This window comes from Symphalangus syndactylus, chromosome 1 (genome assembly GCF_028878055.3).
Source record: "Symphalangus syndactylus isolate Jambi chromosome 1, NHGRI_mSymSyn1-v2.1_pri, whole genome shotgun sequence".
NCBI lineage: Eukaryota > Metazoa > Chordata > Mammalia > Primates > Hylobatidae > Symphalangus > Symphalangus syndactylus.
Window position 1 is genome coordinate 156,723,222 of NC_072423.2, and position 15,193 is coordinate 156,738,414.

General features: G+C 38.8%; 1 protein-coding gene across 2 annotated transcripts in view; it reads left to right on the plus strand.

The window, feature by feature from the left end:
- The window catches only part of CSMD1 (CUB and Sushi multiple domains 1), a 2,032,824-nt gene that overhangs the window by 1,662,050 nt on the left and 355,581 nt on the right, over positions 1–15,193 (plus strand). For both annotated transcript variants that reach the window (XM_055289255.2, XM_055289263.2), the window contains exons 24-25: positions 6,404–6,595; positions 7,065–7,191. In XM_055289255.2, the coding sequence (XP_055145230.2) occupies positions 6,404–6,595; positions 7,065–7,191 (319 nt within the window). The remainder of the gene's footprint in view (positions 1–6,403; positions 6,596–7,064; positions 7,192–15,193) is intronic.

Genomic DNA, 15,193 nt, shown 5'->3' on the forward strand with positions numbered 1-15,193 from the left:
TTCACTTGCCACCTTTTTCTATATATTGGCTCTATGTATATTAATATTTAATTTCACAAGCTATCAAACTCTGTTTTCAATCTGTTTAATTTGAATCCTATATTGACATAAAATTATGCCAAATTGTTCGTGTATTGTAAAGATTTTCATTTGTACTTTGTCATGAAGACTCTGCAGTAGTTCTAATCCCTGTGGTCAAATCCTAAAGAACCAACACTAGTTAATAAAATGCTCGGGGTAGTCAAGATATTTTTAAGTAATTAGTAATTTTTGGAGCTAAAAACAGAAATATGTGAGTTTCATTTTTTTGACCATTTATTCCTAGACTTTTTTTAAAGCTAGGCCTTTTCAGCAAGGCAGTTACTTCTTCAATTATTATCTGGGTGCAAGACAGATAAACACCCCCAGTTTGTTTTGCAGTGTGTTCTGATGATAATCAAATTCCATTCTGTGTAAGGAAATGAGCCATAGGGTTGGCTGAATCTGTGTCGATGTGTTTCTGGATCTCCCTTTGTATAAATGCACATACATGTGTTTGTATTTTTTTATTATTATTATTATTATTTTACTTTAAGTTTTAGGGTACATGTGCATAATGTGCAGGTTTGTTACATATGTATCCATGTGCCATGTTGGTGTGTTGTACCCGTTAACTTGTCATTTAGCATTAGGTATATCTCCTAATGTTATCCCTCCCCCCTCCCCCACCCCACAACAGTCCCTGGAGTGTGATGTTCCCCTTCCTGTGTCCATGTGTTCTCATTGTCCAATTCCCACCTATGAGTGAGAACATGCAGTGTTTGGTTCTTTGTCCCTGTGACAGTTTACTGAGAATGACGATTTCCAGTTTCATCCATGTCCCTACAAAGGACGTGAACTCATCATTTTTTATGGCTGCATAGTATTCCATGGTGTATATGTGCCACATATTCTTAATCCAGTCTGTTGTTGTTGGACATTTAGGTTGGTTCCAAGTCTTTGCTATTGTGAATAGTGCCACAATAAACATACGTGTGCATGTGTCTTTATAGCAGCATGATTTATAATCCTTTGGGTATATACCCAGTAATGGGATGGCTGGGTCAAATGGTATTTCTAGTTCTAGATCCCTGAGGAATCGCCACACTGACTTCCACAATGGTTGAACTAGTTTACAGTCCCACCAACAGTGTAAAAGTGTTCCTATTTCTCCACATCCTCTCCAGCACCTGTTGTTTCCTGACTTTTTAATGATGGCCATTCTAACTGATGTGAGATGGTATCTCATTGTGGTTTTGATTTGCATTTCTCTGATGGCCAGTGATGATGAGCATTTTTTCATGTGTCTGTTGGCTGCATAAATGTCTTCTTTTGAGAAGTGACTGTTCATATCCTTGGCCCACTTTTTGATGGGGTTTTTTTTTCTTGTAAATTTGTTGGAGTTCATTGTAGATTCTGGATATTAGCCCTTTGTCAGATGAGTAGATTGCAAAAATTTTCTCCTATTCTTAGGTTGCCTGTTCACTCTGATGGTAGTTTCTTTTGCTGTGCAGAAGCTCTTTAGTTTAATTAGATTCCATTTGTCAATTTTGGCTTTTGTTGCCATTGCTTTTGGTGTTTTAGATGTGAAATCCTTGCCCATGCCTATGTCCTGAATAGTATTGCCTAGGTTTTCTTCTAGGGCTTTTATGGTTCTAGTCTAAAATTTAAGTCTTTAATCCATCTGAGATTTCTTAAAACATGGAAACATTCTTTTATGAAATAGTGCAGAATCAACATCATAGAATTTTATGTTGTCATTTCAGAATTCTTCTATTACGCATCAATTTATTTTACCAATATTCAAAAACAGTGTTGACATTTTTAGGAAACAATGATTGATTGATTGATTATATACTAGTCTTTAAACACACAGCAAGTAAAGCTCAATTGAAATGTACTTCATGCAATTTGCAGAGAGAGAAACAGCAGGCTAGGCTGTATCCTAACAAATGTGGATAAAATAAGGGTCCAGGGATCAAAGTGTCTGAAACACCAGATCAAAGTCTAACTGCCTTTGAGAACCTGAGAGATGCTGACATGACATGCTATGGCGCTAAGGGCACAGTTTAACGGTGGAGGCAGCACTCTTCTCCCTAGCAGGTGACTAAGCTGGTTCACAGCCCAAGTGACACGAAGTAGAAACTTCAGGTTTCTAGGGATATTTCTCTAGTCCTTCTAGGTGCTGATGGCTGTGATTCCAATGCTACTTCCCGCTGTAAAGGCCTATGATTCTCCCAGCAACTGTGTGTGAACCATAAAATTCTGCGATGAGCTTTGAGAGAACAAAGCTCTCTCTCTTCAGTGTTCTCAAAATTAGAAAACTGATTTCTAGAATGGCCAAATACTTTCAACTTTCTGACAGGAAAGAGGAATATAGTTTATAAAAAGACATCACATAAGCCTAGAGGCTTTAGGTGTAGAACTTTTTACAAAATAATAAATTTCATGATGCTGTCAAGGTCTTAAGTGATCTTTTGCAAAAAAACAAGAAAAGGCATCAGAAGAAAAAGAGACAGCTGGTCATATAAAGAGAAAACTAAGCTGCCATAAATAACTTGGCTTAATTCTTCTGCAGGACAAGGTGTAGTTTAAGCAGAAAAAAAAAACTTTTGATATTGACTGATGATTGATAGAAAAAGCAATAAAACACATATTTCTAACAAAATCCAACCCAAATACAGTTTAGTAGACATTTTAATGGATACATCTTTTTTCTTTGCTTGTTTGTTTTGTAATGTTTCTTTCCACTCTTCTCCAAAAAAAGGTTTTAGGGCAGAGGAAAATGTTTCTTCAAACTAATTTTAAAATAAGCATATTTTTGGATTTTAGAACTTTGTTAACCTTTTGACTGAAGTCTTTAAAAGCCATGATTTCTGAACATAGAGGCATATTCTGGATAACGTTTAAAGCATTAATATCTATAAACTACCTGTAGAGCTTATGGCTATAACCTACTGAAACCATTTGTAAGTCCCACAGGAAAATCAACGTCATTACTTTATCAACATAACCATATGTCTCCAGCGAAGAAAATCTGTTATGATAAACTCTTCTGTACAATCAATCAGGACATAATTTATTGTCAAAACGAACACAGAAAGCCCACAACTTCTTATGATGGTTCACTTACAATTTTTCAACTTTATGATGATGTAAAAGCAATACACGTTCAGTAGAAAGTATACTTTGAGCACCCATGCAACCATCTGTTTTTCATTTCCTGTACAGTATTCAATACTAGCACAAATCATCACAAATCATCTAGCACAAAGCTTGTTTTACAAGAAAGTGTTGACTCTCTGGCTGATTATAGGCTCATGCTTATAATCCCAGCACTTTGGGAGACTGAGGCAAGCAAATCACTTGTGGTCAAGAGTTTGAGACAAGCCTGGCCAACATGGTGAAACCCTGTCTCTACTAAAAATACAAAAATTAGCTGGGTGTGGCGGCACACACCTGTAATCCCAGCTATTCGGGAGGCTGACGCAGGAGAATCACTGGAACCCAGGAGGCGGAGGTTGCAGCGAGCTGAGATCATGCCACTGCACTCTAGCCTGGGCAAGAGACTGAGACTCCATCTCAAAAAAAAAAAAAAAAAAGTTGATTATTTCATGTAAACAACTCATTGTTTGTTATTAGTAGTGGGGAGGACTATCTCATGTCAACACTTTCTTACAAAATAGGCTTTGTGCTAGATGATTTTGCCCAACTATAGGCCAAGGTAAGTGTCCTAAGCGCATTTATGGTAGGCTAGGTGAATTTAAGACATTTGGAAAGTTAGGTATATTACATGATTTTTCTGCTTAAGATATTTTCCACTCTTGATGGGTTTATTGGGATGTAACCTCATCTGTTAAGTTGAGCAGCCTCTGTAGTCAGCTTGACCACCTCTTAGTCCAGGCTTTCATCATCCCCAGCAGATGTGTATGTGTTTCAAAGCTCAGTTTACAAGCATTACATGGAATATTCCAACTCTTTTTATAAACTTTAAAAAAAATCCAAATTTCTTATGCCCGTTGAAAAACGGGAAGTTCAGGTCACACTGGGTGTTGTTTGTTAAAGTGGATACCTCCTGGGTGCTGTGTGCAGAACCCCACAGTTTCCTGGCCCCACTGCCATTCACAGCTTTGTTCTTCACGGACAGGACCTGGGTGCCCTGTTAGCGTGGGTGGCCCTCACCCCTCAAAAAGATTTTTTAATTTTCCCAGGATGCTGTTCCGGTGGTACTGATCATAGGGATAGATGCTGAACTCTTGTTTTATATTTTTTATACCCCGATTTTGTGTGCCTAATGGATTTTTCCAATTCTATGTTCCAATGGCATCTGATAAGTAGCATATCTAATGTAAATTCAAGATAGTGCAATATTCTGGAAGACTGTTTGTTATTAGTAGGGAGGTGGACTCCAAGTGTGGCCAAGGAGAATCATTACCTCCAACAAGTCATTGTGCCTCTGGTTTGCTGGTGGTCATCCTCACTGCTGGGCAGGACTGCCTTCTAAAGAGCTGTTCAGATGCTGTCACTTCCAAATCCACAAACCCAGTAATATTACAACAATAACAACAATAAAGACTTCCTCTTTTTTCCTCTCTGTGAAAACAGAAATGAGCACTGAATAATCTGCAATAATGATGGATTTTGTCATACATGGTAGGACAGTTGAATGTCTTCCTTTCTGCCCTGTCTTCTTGGCACTATGCAGTCAGATGAAGGTCATCAAATGTTTGAATGACCCTGAAACCATGGGTGATTGAAAGCGTCCCCCTAATTTCTACCTCCCCTTTGTGGACATTTAGCATATCCCTTTGCTTTGCACTAAAATCGATGCACTCTTCTCTTCTTGAATTCCAGGCATCTTGAATTGAAATTATTGGTGTCTCTTAAATAGATCAGCGTTATTGTAAAAATAATAATGTTATAGTTGGTAAAGAAAGACTGACTCTTTGTGGAAGGAAAGTTTATGGAAGGAAATTTTCTTGCCATTGAGTAAAGGATCAAGCATGTACTCTTTCTCCTATACAAAGTTGCAAATCTCAATCTTGATTATTCAGACATCAGGGTAAAATTATATTGTGAATTTAAGAATATATTTTCCTCAGTGGAAGGCATCTCAGACTCCACATTGACAGGAGGATTTAGGAAAAGTCACACATTCATTTCAAAATTTAATTTCTTTTTGAGAAAAGGAAACATTCAAACTTTGGTGGAAATAAAAGAAAAGAGACCATGTGGTCCCTCAGGTTTCCAGCTCTCCTTTTTACAGTTGTCAAAATTTGCATCATGATATGAAGAGAAATATGTTACTGTAAGACTGTCTTCACAGAGGCCTTTAAAATATTGCCTCAGATAAAAGCAATATACAGCTCTCAGTACTGCAGAAGCTAAATCTTCATTTCCATCATCTATTTCTTTGAGTTTAAGAGCTTATTTTGATGAGGTCATTATAATGATTCATTTCTGGAGTTTCTGTTGTGTGTGGATTTCCTCAAGAGCCTCATAACCATGCACCATCAGGAGTGTGGTCGGCAGTAATTCAGGAGTGCCAGTTTTCTGTGGGCAGGAACAACTTTTTCTTTCCCCATGAAGTTGAAATCTTGGAGTTTGGAGGAAGTTGTCGGGAAGGTGGGCGGCTCTTGACGATAGGCTGGAATAAGTGCTGGCTGTCAGGATTCTGCAAAGCACTCTGGCGGTGCCGATGGGTGGCCCCTCTTCCTGGGAGGTCTAGGTTGTGACAGAGATGGGCAACGAGGCAGCAGAGCATCCGGTTCCTAGAGGGCACTGGGGCTCACCAGAGAATCCAGCGTGCAGACTGGAGGCTTGGACTGACAGATAAAGCTGTGGAACTCTGGAAAAGAATTGCTTGAGGGGCCGGGCACGGTGGCTCACACCTGTAATCCCGGCACTTTGGGAGGCTGAGGGGGTGGATTGCCTGAAGCTGGGAGTTCGAGACCAGCCTGGCCAACATAGTGAAACCCCGTCTCTACTAAAAATACAAACAATTAGCTGGGCATGATGGCAGGTACTTGTACGCCCAGCTACTTGGGAGGCTGAGGCAGGAGAATCGCTTGAACCCGAGAGGTGGAGGTTGCAGTGAGGCGAGATCATGCCATTGCACTCCAGCCTGGGCAACAAAAGCAAAAACAAACGAACAAAAAAGCCTGTAAGTAGGCAGGAACAAATAAGATGATGGAACCTCAAGAAATCACAAATGGGTAACAGCCCCAATACAGACCCATCTTTCTTTTCCCCTTTGTAAATTCACAATCTCCTTTTTTCTCCCTACCCTTCAAGGAGCATTTAGCAACCTTGTTTATTTCATCTCTGTTTTAAGGCAGATGTCCACCCTTGAGTTCTGTTCATTCCTTCTCTTTCTCTCTTGCAGGTTTTGATCTGGTAAAATGTGAGGATCCGGGCATCCCTAACTACGGCTATAGGATCCGTGATGAAGGCCACTTTACCGACACTGTAGTTCTATACAGTTGCAACCCTGGGTACGCCATGCATGGCAGCAACACCCTGACCTGTTTGAGTGGAGACAGGAGAGTGTGGGACAAACCGCTACCTTCGTGCATAGGTGAGTGTGGAAGCAATAAGACTACTGTGCAAAAGCCAGGCCTCAGGGTACTTGCACCATGTTGCTTTGACTTCCTTTATTGGAAAAGAGGGGGAATTGTATCACAATTTCCAGTGTGAGTTTTATGTATTCTGAGATTTGCATGTGTCTGTTTTCAGTGTGTGTTTTCAGCGATGAAAGACAGTTTTTCTAGTACTCTTTTATGGTGACTACAGGTACAGTGTTATTATTAGAATTATCACATGAGTGTCTTATTGCTTTATGCTCTCAACTTTAATTGCATGGAGGGTAAAGACTTTCCACAGAGGTAATGATTTATTGAAATGATCAGGAGAGATAGATAGATGATGGTGATTCTTTTTCTCTATGTAGATAATGCAGATATAATGGCTTTGGTTTTGAAAAGTAGCTAAATAGAAATGTGTGATGCCTGAAGTTGACTGTTCCCATCTCTCTGTGTCTTCTACAGCGGAATGTGGTGGTCAGATCCATGCAGCCACATCAGGACGAATATTGTCCCCTGGCTATCCAGCTCCTTATGACAACAACCTCCACTGCACCTGGATTATAGAGGCAGACCCAGGAAAGACCATTAGGTACTTGTTTGTTTTATTTTGGTTTCAGTGATTTGAGAAAAGAGATATGCCCTCTATTCTTGTAGCAGAGAGAGTGGTACAGCAAATATCCATGGTTAAAGTGTCTGAACTAACTAAAGAAGAAAAGGTAAAAGTGTAGCTAAAAGTTTTGCTGGCTCACTTTGCTGTTGCCTTGAAACCATTAATTCTATATAATAAAGAAAGACAAAATGAGAGTGTATCAGTTAGCTTCTGCTGCATAACAAAACTATCCCCCAAATTTAGTAGCTAAAAAAAAAATCATGACTTGGTGGGTTGCCTGGGCTGTTCTGATCTGGGTGAGATTGACTGGGGTTGAGCAGTCCAGGCTGACCTTCCTTAGCTGTGAGGGCCTCAGCTGGGATGGTTGGGAAGGCAGGAGCCCCTCCATACCAGGCTTCTGTTCCTGCACTAGGGTAGTCAGGGTGGGAAGGTTGTAGCAGCAAGGGATGACACATTTCCTACTTCTGCTTACATTACACTTGCTAAGGTGCCCTTTGTCAAAGCAAGTCTCATGGGCTAGGCAAGGCTCAAGATATGAAGAAATACACTCTACTGCTCTTTTAATAGGAAGAGAAGCAAAGTCATATTTTAAAAAGAAAGACTTGTGTACAGGGATGGGAGCAATGTGTGTTCATTTTGCAATATACCAAAGTAACTTTGACGTAGCCCAAGAACGTATTCCAAAGTAACACATATAAAAGAAAATCATTGCAAATTTCAGAAAATGATGCGAACAGTTAAACAAAAAGTGTCCTATTCCAATAGTGAGTTCTGAGTTATTATGGTGAGTTATTTAAACCAACAAAAAGTAATATTTTTAAAGTAAGCTCTTGGTGACCTAGTGAGAAATCTGTCTCCCAAACCATAGCACATAAGGCAAAAGGTAATTTTAAAATGTTTTATTTTTAGTTCTTGTTTAAAATGAAGAGGACACACAGTCTTAAGAAATCCTTTTTAAAATGTATTTTTCCTTCAATTAACCTTTCTGTTTCATTGCAAAATTTGCTTTTGAAAAACTCGGACCTCCAACAGCCTTAATCTGCATATCCCAGGGGTCTCCACTCCTTCATCATGCTATTATACCCACCAAAGAGTAAATGAATCGGCCCAGCTGCTTCAGCTCCCCCTTCACATACGTGAAGCTGAAAAACAGTAACAGCTCAAGGTTAGGCTGGGCACAGTGGCTCATGCCTATAATCCTAACACTTTGGGAGGCCAAGGCAGGTGGATCACTTAAGATCAGTAGTTCGAGATCAGCCTGGCCAGCATGGCAAAACTCCATCACCACTAAAAACACAAAAAGTATCTGGGCATGGTGGCACACGCCTGTAATCCCAGCTGCTCACTCAGAAGACTGAGGTAGAAGATGTGGAAGGATGAAAAATATTCATAAACAAATGATTTTTGTCCTTATTCAAAAAAGCCACCCTATCAAGCTTACTAATGTGTATAGATATCATACACTTGTTTCACTGCAACTCTGTAACTTAACAAAAATAAAATGGGATGAAGTGGAGTGAGGAAAATGCATATTGTTACATGATGCTGTTTCTGTTCATCTGACATCTAATGCCTTTGAAATTCATGTGTCTCACTATTTAGTCACATTAACAACTTGGGAGTGAGTTGAACTGATGTGGCACAAATTATTACCACTTAATAGACCCTATGTGAGAAAGATTCTCACTACATAAAAGGAGCAAGAAGAACAATTAAAGCATATCTAGAATGCAAACATCTTAGGGTGGTGTTTCTGCTGCTATGATAGAATATTACAGACTGTGGGGCCAGGTTCCGTGGCTCATGCCTGTAATCCCAACACTTTTGGGAGGCCAAGGCAGGCAGATCACCAGGTCAGGAGCTCGAGATCATCCTGGGTAACATGGTGAAACCCCGTCTGTACTAAAAATACAAAACAATTAGCCATGCATGCTGGCAGGTGCCTGTAGTCCCAGCTACTCAGGAGGCTTAGGCAGGAGAATGGTGTGAACCCAGGAGGTGGAGCTTTTAGTGAGCTGAGATCATGCCACTGTACTCCAGCCTGGGTGACAGAGTGAGACTCTGTCTCAAAGAAAGAAAGGAAAAGAATATTACAGACTTACAGACTGGGTAATTTATAAAGAACAGAAATTTATTTTCCTAACAAACAGTTCTGGAGGCTGGGAAGTCCAAGGGCATGGCATTGGCATGTGATGAGTCCACATGGTGAGAGCATCATATAGCGAGGAAGTACACTAGAGACAGAGAGGAAATGGGGCCAAGCTTAACCTTTTATCAGGGGCTCACTCCCACTATAGCTAACCCACTCCCATGATAACAGCATTAATCCCTTCATGATGGCCCAGACTTTATGACTTAATCACCTCATAAAGGCTCCCACTTTCAATATGGCTACAATGGCAATTAAATTTCAACATGAGTTTTGGTGGAGACAGTATTTCAATATGGCTACAATGGCAATTAAATTTCAACATGAGTTTTGGTGGAGACAGTAAAACCACAGCACATACTATTTTATAATAACTCATTTTAAAATTAGTGTCCTTAATCAAGATAAATGATTAATTTGATTATTATTGATCTATTGGGAAAACACTAAGGTATATCTGAGTAACAAAATTTAATACTTCATATTCCTCATGAAAATCAATAAAAGCATGTTTGTATGGAAATAAATAGGCCAGACATAGCAGCTCACACCTGTCATACCAGCACTTTGAGGGGATGAAGCAAGAGGATGTCTTCAGCCCGGATGGTCAAGGCTGAAGTAAGCTATGATCACACCACTGCAGTCTTAAGTAAATAAATTAATTAAATTAAATATTAGTCCTTAACTTTGAATTCACAAATACTAGATTTGAGTAATGTAAAAGCCACCTCCACTGGCTTTGATTTTGAAAAGTTGTAGAAATCATCTATGATAATGGAATGACTTTATATAAAAATAATTTATCTTCTTTTAGAAGAATTTCACGTTTTTGTTTTTCTTAGAATTTCCTTTGTGGTTTAATTAATTTACTGGAATTAGAGTGAGCACTGTCTTTCTCTAAATGCAAACCAAGTGATGGAGTCACTCTTTGCGGTGAATCTAATACTTTGTTACCATTTTAATAAAAAAAGAAAAAATAAATAAATTAATAAAAAAATATTTGAATTAATAAAAAATGTGCAGTTTTTATTGCATGAACTGACTTTGAAAAATTTTGTTCTTATACGGATCTTTCAATATGAGGGTACACACTATCAAATTTATAAATACATCTATTAAATTTAAAGCATAAACTTCTTCCCAATAAGCAAGTTAAGAGGGTAGCATCCATATTTATCATTAATTTCCTTAATTGACAATCAACTTAATCCCAAAATGTTTTTGATGACTGAACCACTCTTCATTAAGAATATAAATGCAATTTTTAGTATGGTGATCTGGAAAAACCATTATTAAAAGTACATAATGTACTAAAATTGTATATCATGTACTTAAAATTGTACTAATACTCAGAAAAAATGGTGTCTGGTCTTAGCCTTGATATTAGCTGGCATGGTTATTAATTCTTATTCATTTCAATGGTAGCATAGTCTGTATTATCTACGATGTTAACTTGAAAATGAGGAATACATCAGTCATATAAATACGAACACGGGGATTAATTTAGGTATTTAAAATATCTAAATATAAATGTAATCATTACTATGCATTTATGCTATGATATCTTAATGTAAATATTTTTCACTGTAAAGGAATGAATAAACAGCAGGATCTTGGAAAATATGAAAAGGCTGGTTTCAATACTTTAGGCCAATTATTGCAGAGCTACATTGATTTCACTGAGGCCCAGAGCAATTTCTGCTTATATAGTGCTATTCCTCTTTGTTTGAGGTAATAGAATGCCCCAAAATAGTTATTATTATGGGGCACTTGGGTCTGGAGGAATTTGTAATTTTAACATGTATGCTATAGAGCAGTTACCTGAGCCAAATTTAAAGTCTAATCAATCACAAGACATTGTAGAAAATTTAGGCCCACTCAAAGTTATATGGTAAGATTTCTCTAAGAGATCCAGCATATTTCATTGCTGGGCACAGCCATGCTTTATATAACAGAAGTAACAGCATTATAAACTCCTTCAGCTAGCAACATTAAAGGCTATGTTTTACATAACCATATGTGTACGTTGTTCCTAAGTTTTCATTGCTTTTCTGCCAGTGTAATTGTCTGGAAAGCTCACTTTGAATGTATTTCTGTTCCTAATTGTTAGCAGGAAATTGCATTTGGTAGTATAGTTGAAGGGAATTATTTTTAATAAGCTCACACAGTATGAAAAACATTGGAGGCATATCAAAAAGGTATCAAGGTTGTCAAAAGCATTCCTATGCAGACTTTTAGAAAAGGTAACGTTGTTTGACGACCCCGGTGTTCTGCTGGCTGTCCTGCCCTGGATTTTCTTTCTAGTGGCATCAGGTTATAGAGAGATTAGAGTGAAATTGCATTGGAGATCTAAGAATACTTATTAATCCATTTCTGATCAACCTTCCAGATCCCAGTAGGAAATACACTTAAGAGGAAAACTATACATTTATCCCCAGTCTCCATGTCCAGCCTCTGTACACAGACCATGGGTGGGAGAATTTTCCTGCCATGACAGAAATGTATAGGGCCACTCACAAATAAAAGCGTCTCCAATTTCTCCATTCCTATCAAGATCACTATAGACCGTTCCCTTATTTTTCATAGATAATACAAAAAAATAACAAGTTAAGTGAATTTCAGCCATGAAATAAAAGAGTTAGTTATAGAAGTCTATAGTTTTTCCCTATGCCTATGGCTGCTACTCCAGACCCCCTGAACCTGGGGCTCTGGGAGCAGTTGCTGGGCATGGGTCACCTTACCAGACATGTAGGAGAGCCTGAGTCAGAGGAAAGAAACCTGCAACCCCACTCACTTGGCAAAGTTCTGACACATATTTTCAGTTGCCACAGATTAGTTAAATAACACCAGCTCCCAACCATACCACTCATATTTCCGCTGCCATGGTACATAAACTGCGAGAAAGTGCACGAAGGACAAATTCTGAGCTCTTCAGTTCCTGCATCACTATATGGATAACGAGGCACATCATCATCACTGGTGACAGACCACATCTCCTCTTTCCACATCTGCTGGTGACTGCTCACAGGGTGCCTGCTATTCAGTGCATTCTCAGACAGCAAAGAGGGTAGTGTTGTCGTCTTTGCTCCCTGTGATCAGTGCGCTTGACGTCTTACAAGAAGGGATTTTCCAAAGAAGGAATTGCCCAGAAAAGATAGACATGCAAGGAAGAAATGAGAAGTGGTATCATGGGAAGTGAAACTTAAATCACACATAAATGGAATTACAGGAGAAATAGCTGAGGTGGGAACATTGCCACTGCTGTGGGGAGAGACCTTAGATAGGCAGCCTGAGAAACTCAGCCAAGGTGGATGTAGGACTGTAAGGGAGGAGACGCTGTGATGAGAACAATGGGAATATCCCAGAAGAAGGGACTCACTCCAGAAAAAAACATTAAAGAAACTTCTAGAGATATTTCAGGATCTGAAAAGCACAAGGGATGATAAAATGATGGAAGCTGATCCAAACTTCCCTGACATCTCTCCTCAGAGCTCATCATGTGTTCCCAACTCCTCACATTTCATCATTATTTCATCATTATTGTCATCATTCCCTATTTGATCATCCCACCAAGGGGCGGGAGACTTTAGTCTTCAGTGTTATGTTCTACTGTTGCTTATTTCTCCTCCCTCAATATCCAATAATTTCCCACCTAAAACAATGAAGATAGGACTGTATAGCTCATGGAATTCTTTTGATAAATTATATGAGATTTCTTTAGACGACGCACTGAAAAAAAATGCATGAAATCGGAAAACAAAGCCCTGTCATTTCTCCATCTCTTTGTTTCATTTCTTATCCATCATTACCAATTCCCATGACTTTCCTGTTAGTCTTCTCTCAACTGACCTTCCCAAATCCATCCTTTACTCTCTCCAATCTCTCAAATACCCCCAACTGTACATTGACAAGCACCAGCTCCTTACCCAGAACCATAATACTCTCTAGAATTTGGCTTACTGTGGCTTTCCAGGTGTATCTTTGGCTGTTCATGGATACTTTACACTTCAGCACAAAGAAGCCTTGATTGATCTCTGACCACAGCCTGTGCTACCGTGGCGCTCTCTTTACACACACTCTTGAGTTTCTCCTCATTGACTCACCTCCAGTTTCTTCCCATCTCTTACGGCCCAATTCAAATGTCAACATCAAAAATTCACTTTTATTATCCCATCCAGAAATATTCTGTGTTCTTCCCTGATCTCATCATTTCTCTTCATCAGTTACCTTCCTTCTGTACTAATAATCTCTATTAATATCATATCCACATGTCAAGACCTCCAGGGCAAGTTTCACTAACTCCCACACTCCTGTGAGCTTCATTTCTCATTTAGACCCTGTCTGAAGCCTCCCAAACTCTCCTCCCTGCCTACCACCTGGCTCCTTCACTGGGTAGACCCTCATAACTCACCAGGTCTCTTCACTGACCACCCTGCAAGGGCTGCCTTGCACCTACTGCTCCTCCTCCAAGCAAAATGGTTTTATTTTTAAAAATTTATGTTTATGTCTACAAAACTAATGTCTATATAGAGATTTTGAAAAAATTAAAAAAAAAAATTGAAGAAATCATGTATCATTCCCCTATAGACATCAACGTTAACATGTTGGCAAACGTCTTATATGTATCAACGTATATTCTGTGGTGTGGACATGTATCATTAAACATTGTCTCTCTTGTTGGTTGTTTATACCATTTCTAATTTTTCTTTTTTTTTTTTTTTTTGAGACAGAGTCTCACTCTGTTGTCCAGGCTGGAGTGCGGTGGCGCAATCTTGACTCACTGCAACCTCAGCCTCCTGGGTTCAGGCAATTCTCCTACCTCAGCCTCCTGAGTAGCTGCGATTACATGCATGTGCCACCACACCCAGTTAATTTTTTTGTATTTTTAGTAGACATGGGGTTTCACCATGTTGGCCAGGCTAGTCTCGAACTCCTGACCTCAAATGATCTGCCTGCCTTGGCCTCCCAAAGCACTGGGATTAGAAGCATGAGCCACCAGGCCTGGCCATTTCTAATTTTTCATGTTGTACATAATGATGTGATAAGTAGTCTTGTAAGTAAATCTTTGCTTATGTTTATGTAATTCCTTACAATAAATGCCTAGGAAATTTGTTTGCTGGGTCAAAGGGTGTGAGCATCCTCATGTGTCTTAGTACAAGTCTTTCTATAAAGCAGAGTTAGTCATTTCACTCACCTGAGCTTGCTATAAAAACAAAAACTATTTCGTCTGCTCATTATGTGCAGGATAAGCTCTTTGGCATGGTTTATGGTTATTTTTCTTAATTTTGAAATAATAAAGTGCTGCAGAAAAGAAAAACACCCTAAATGTAGTTTTCTGTAATCTTAAACACCAAAGAAAACTACACTTGAAAAGGTGATATAGCTTTTTAAAATTTTTTCTATGCAAATACAAACATATAAAATTTGATATGTTCATTTATCTTTTTATTTAATTATTTTTTATGCCATGTTATTCTGAACATTTATTTTGAGTTAATAAACATGGTCAAATGTTTACATCTAAATTTATAATTCCACCTCATCCTATTTAGTTATGGGATAGTATTCCATTGCCTGAATGTGCCATAATTTATTTAAACTACACCCTTTTGGAATATTCAGGTTGTTTTTAATTTTTTCACTGTTGTAAGTAATGCTACCATCCTCTCCGCGTGTCACCTCCAGGGCACTTTTCATGATGAATTTCTAGAGCTGCACTTGCTATGTTTGCACATTTGAATTTTTATAGCCATTACTAAATTGCCTTTAAAAGGAGTAGATATACCACCAGCAGTACATAGAAATGGGGAGTCTCCACATTCTCTCTGAAAC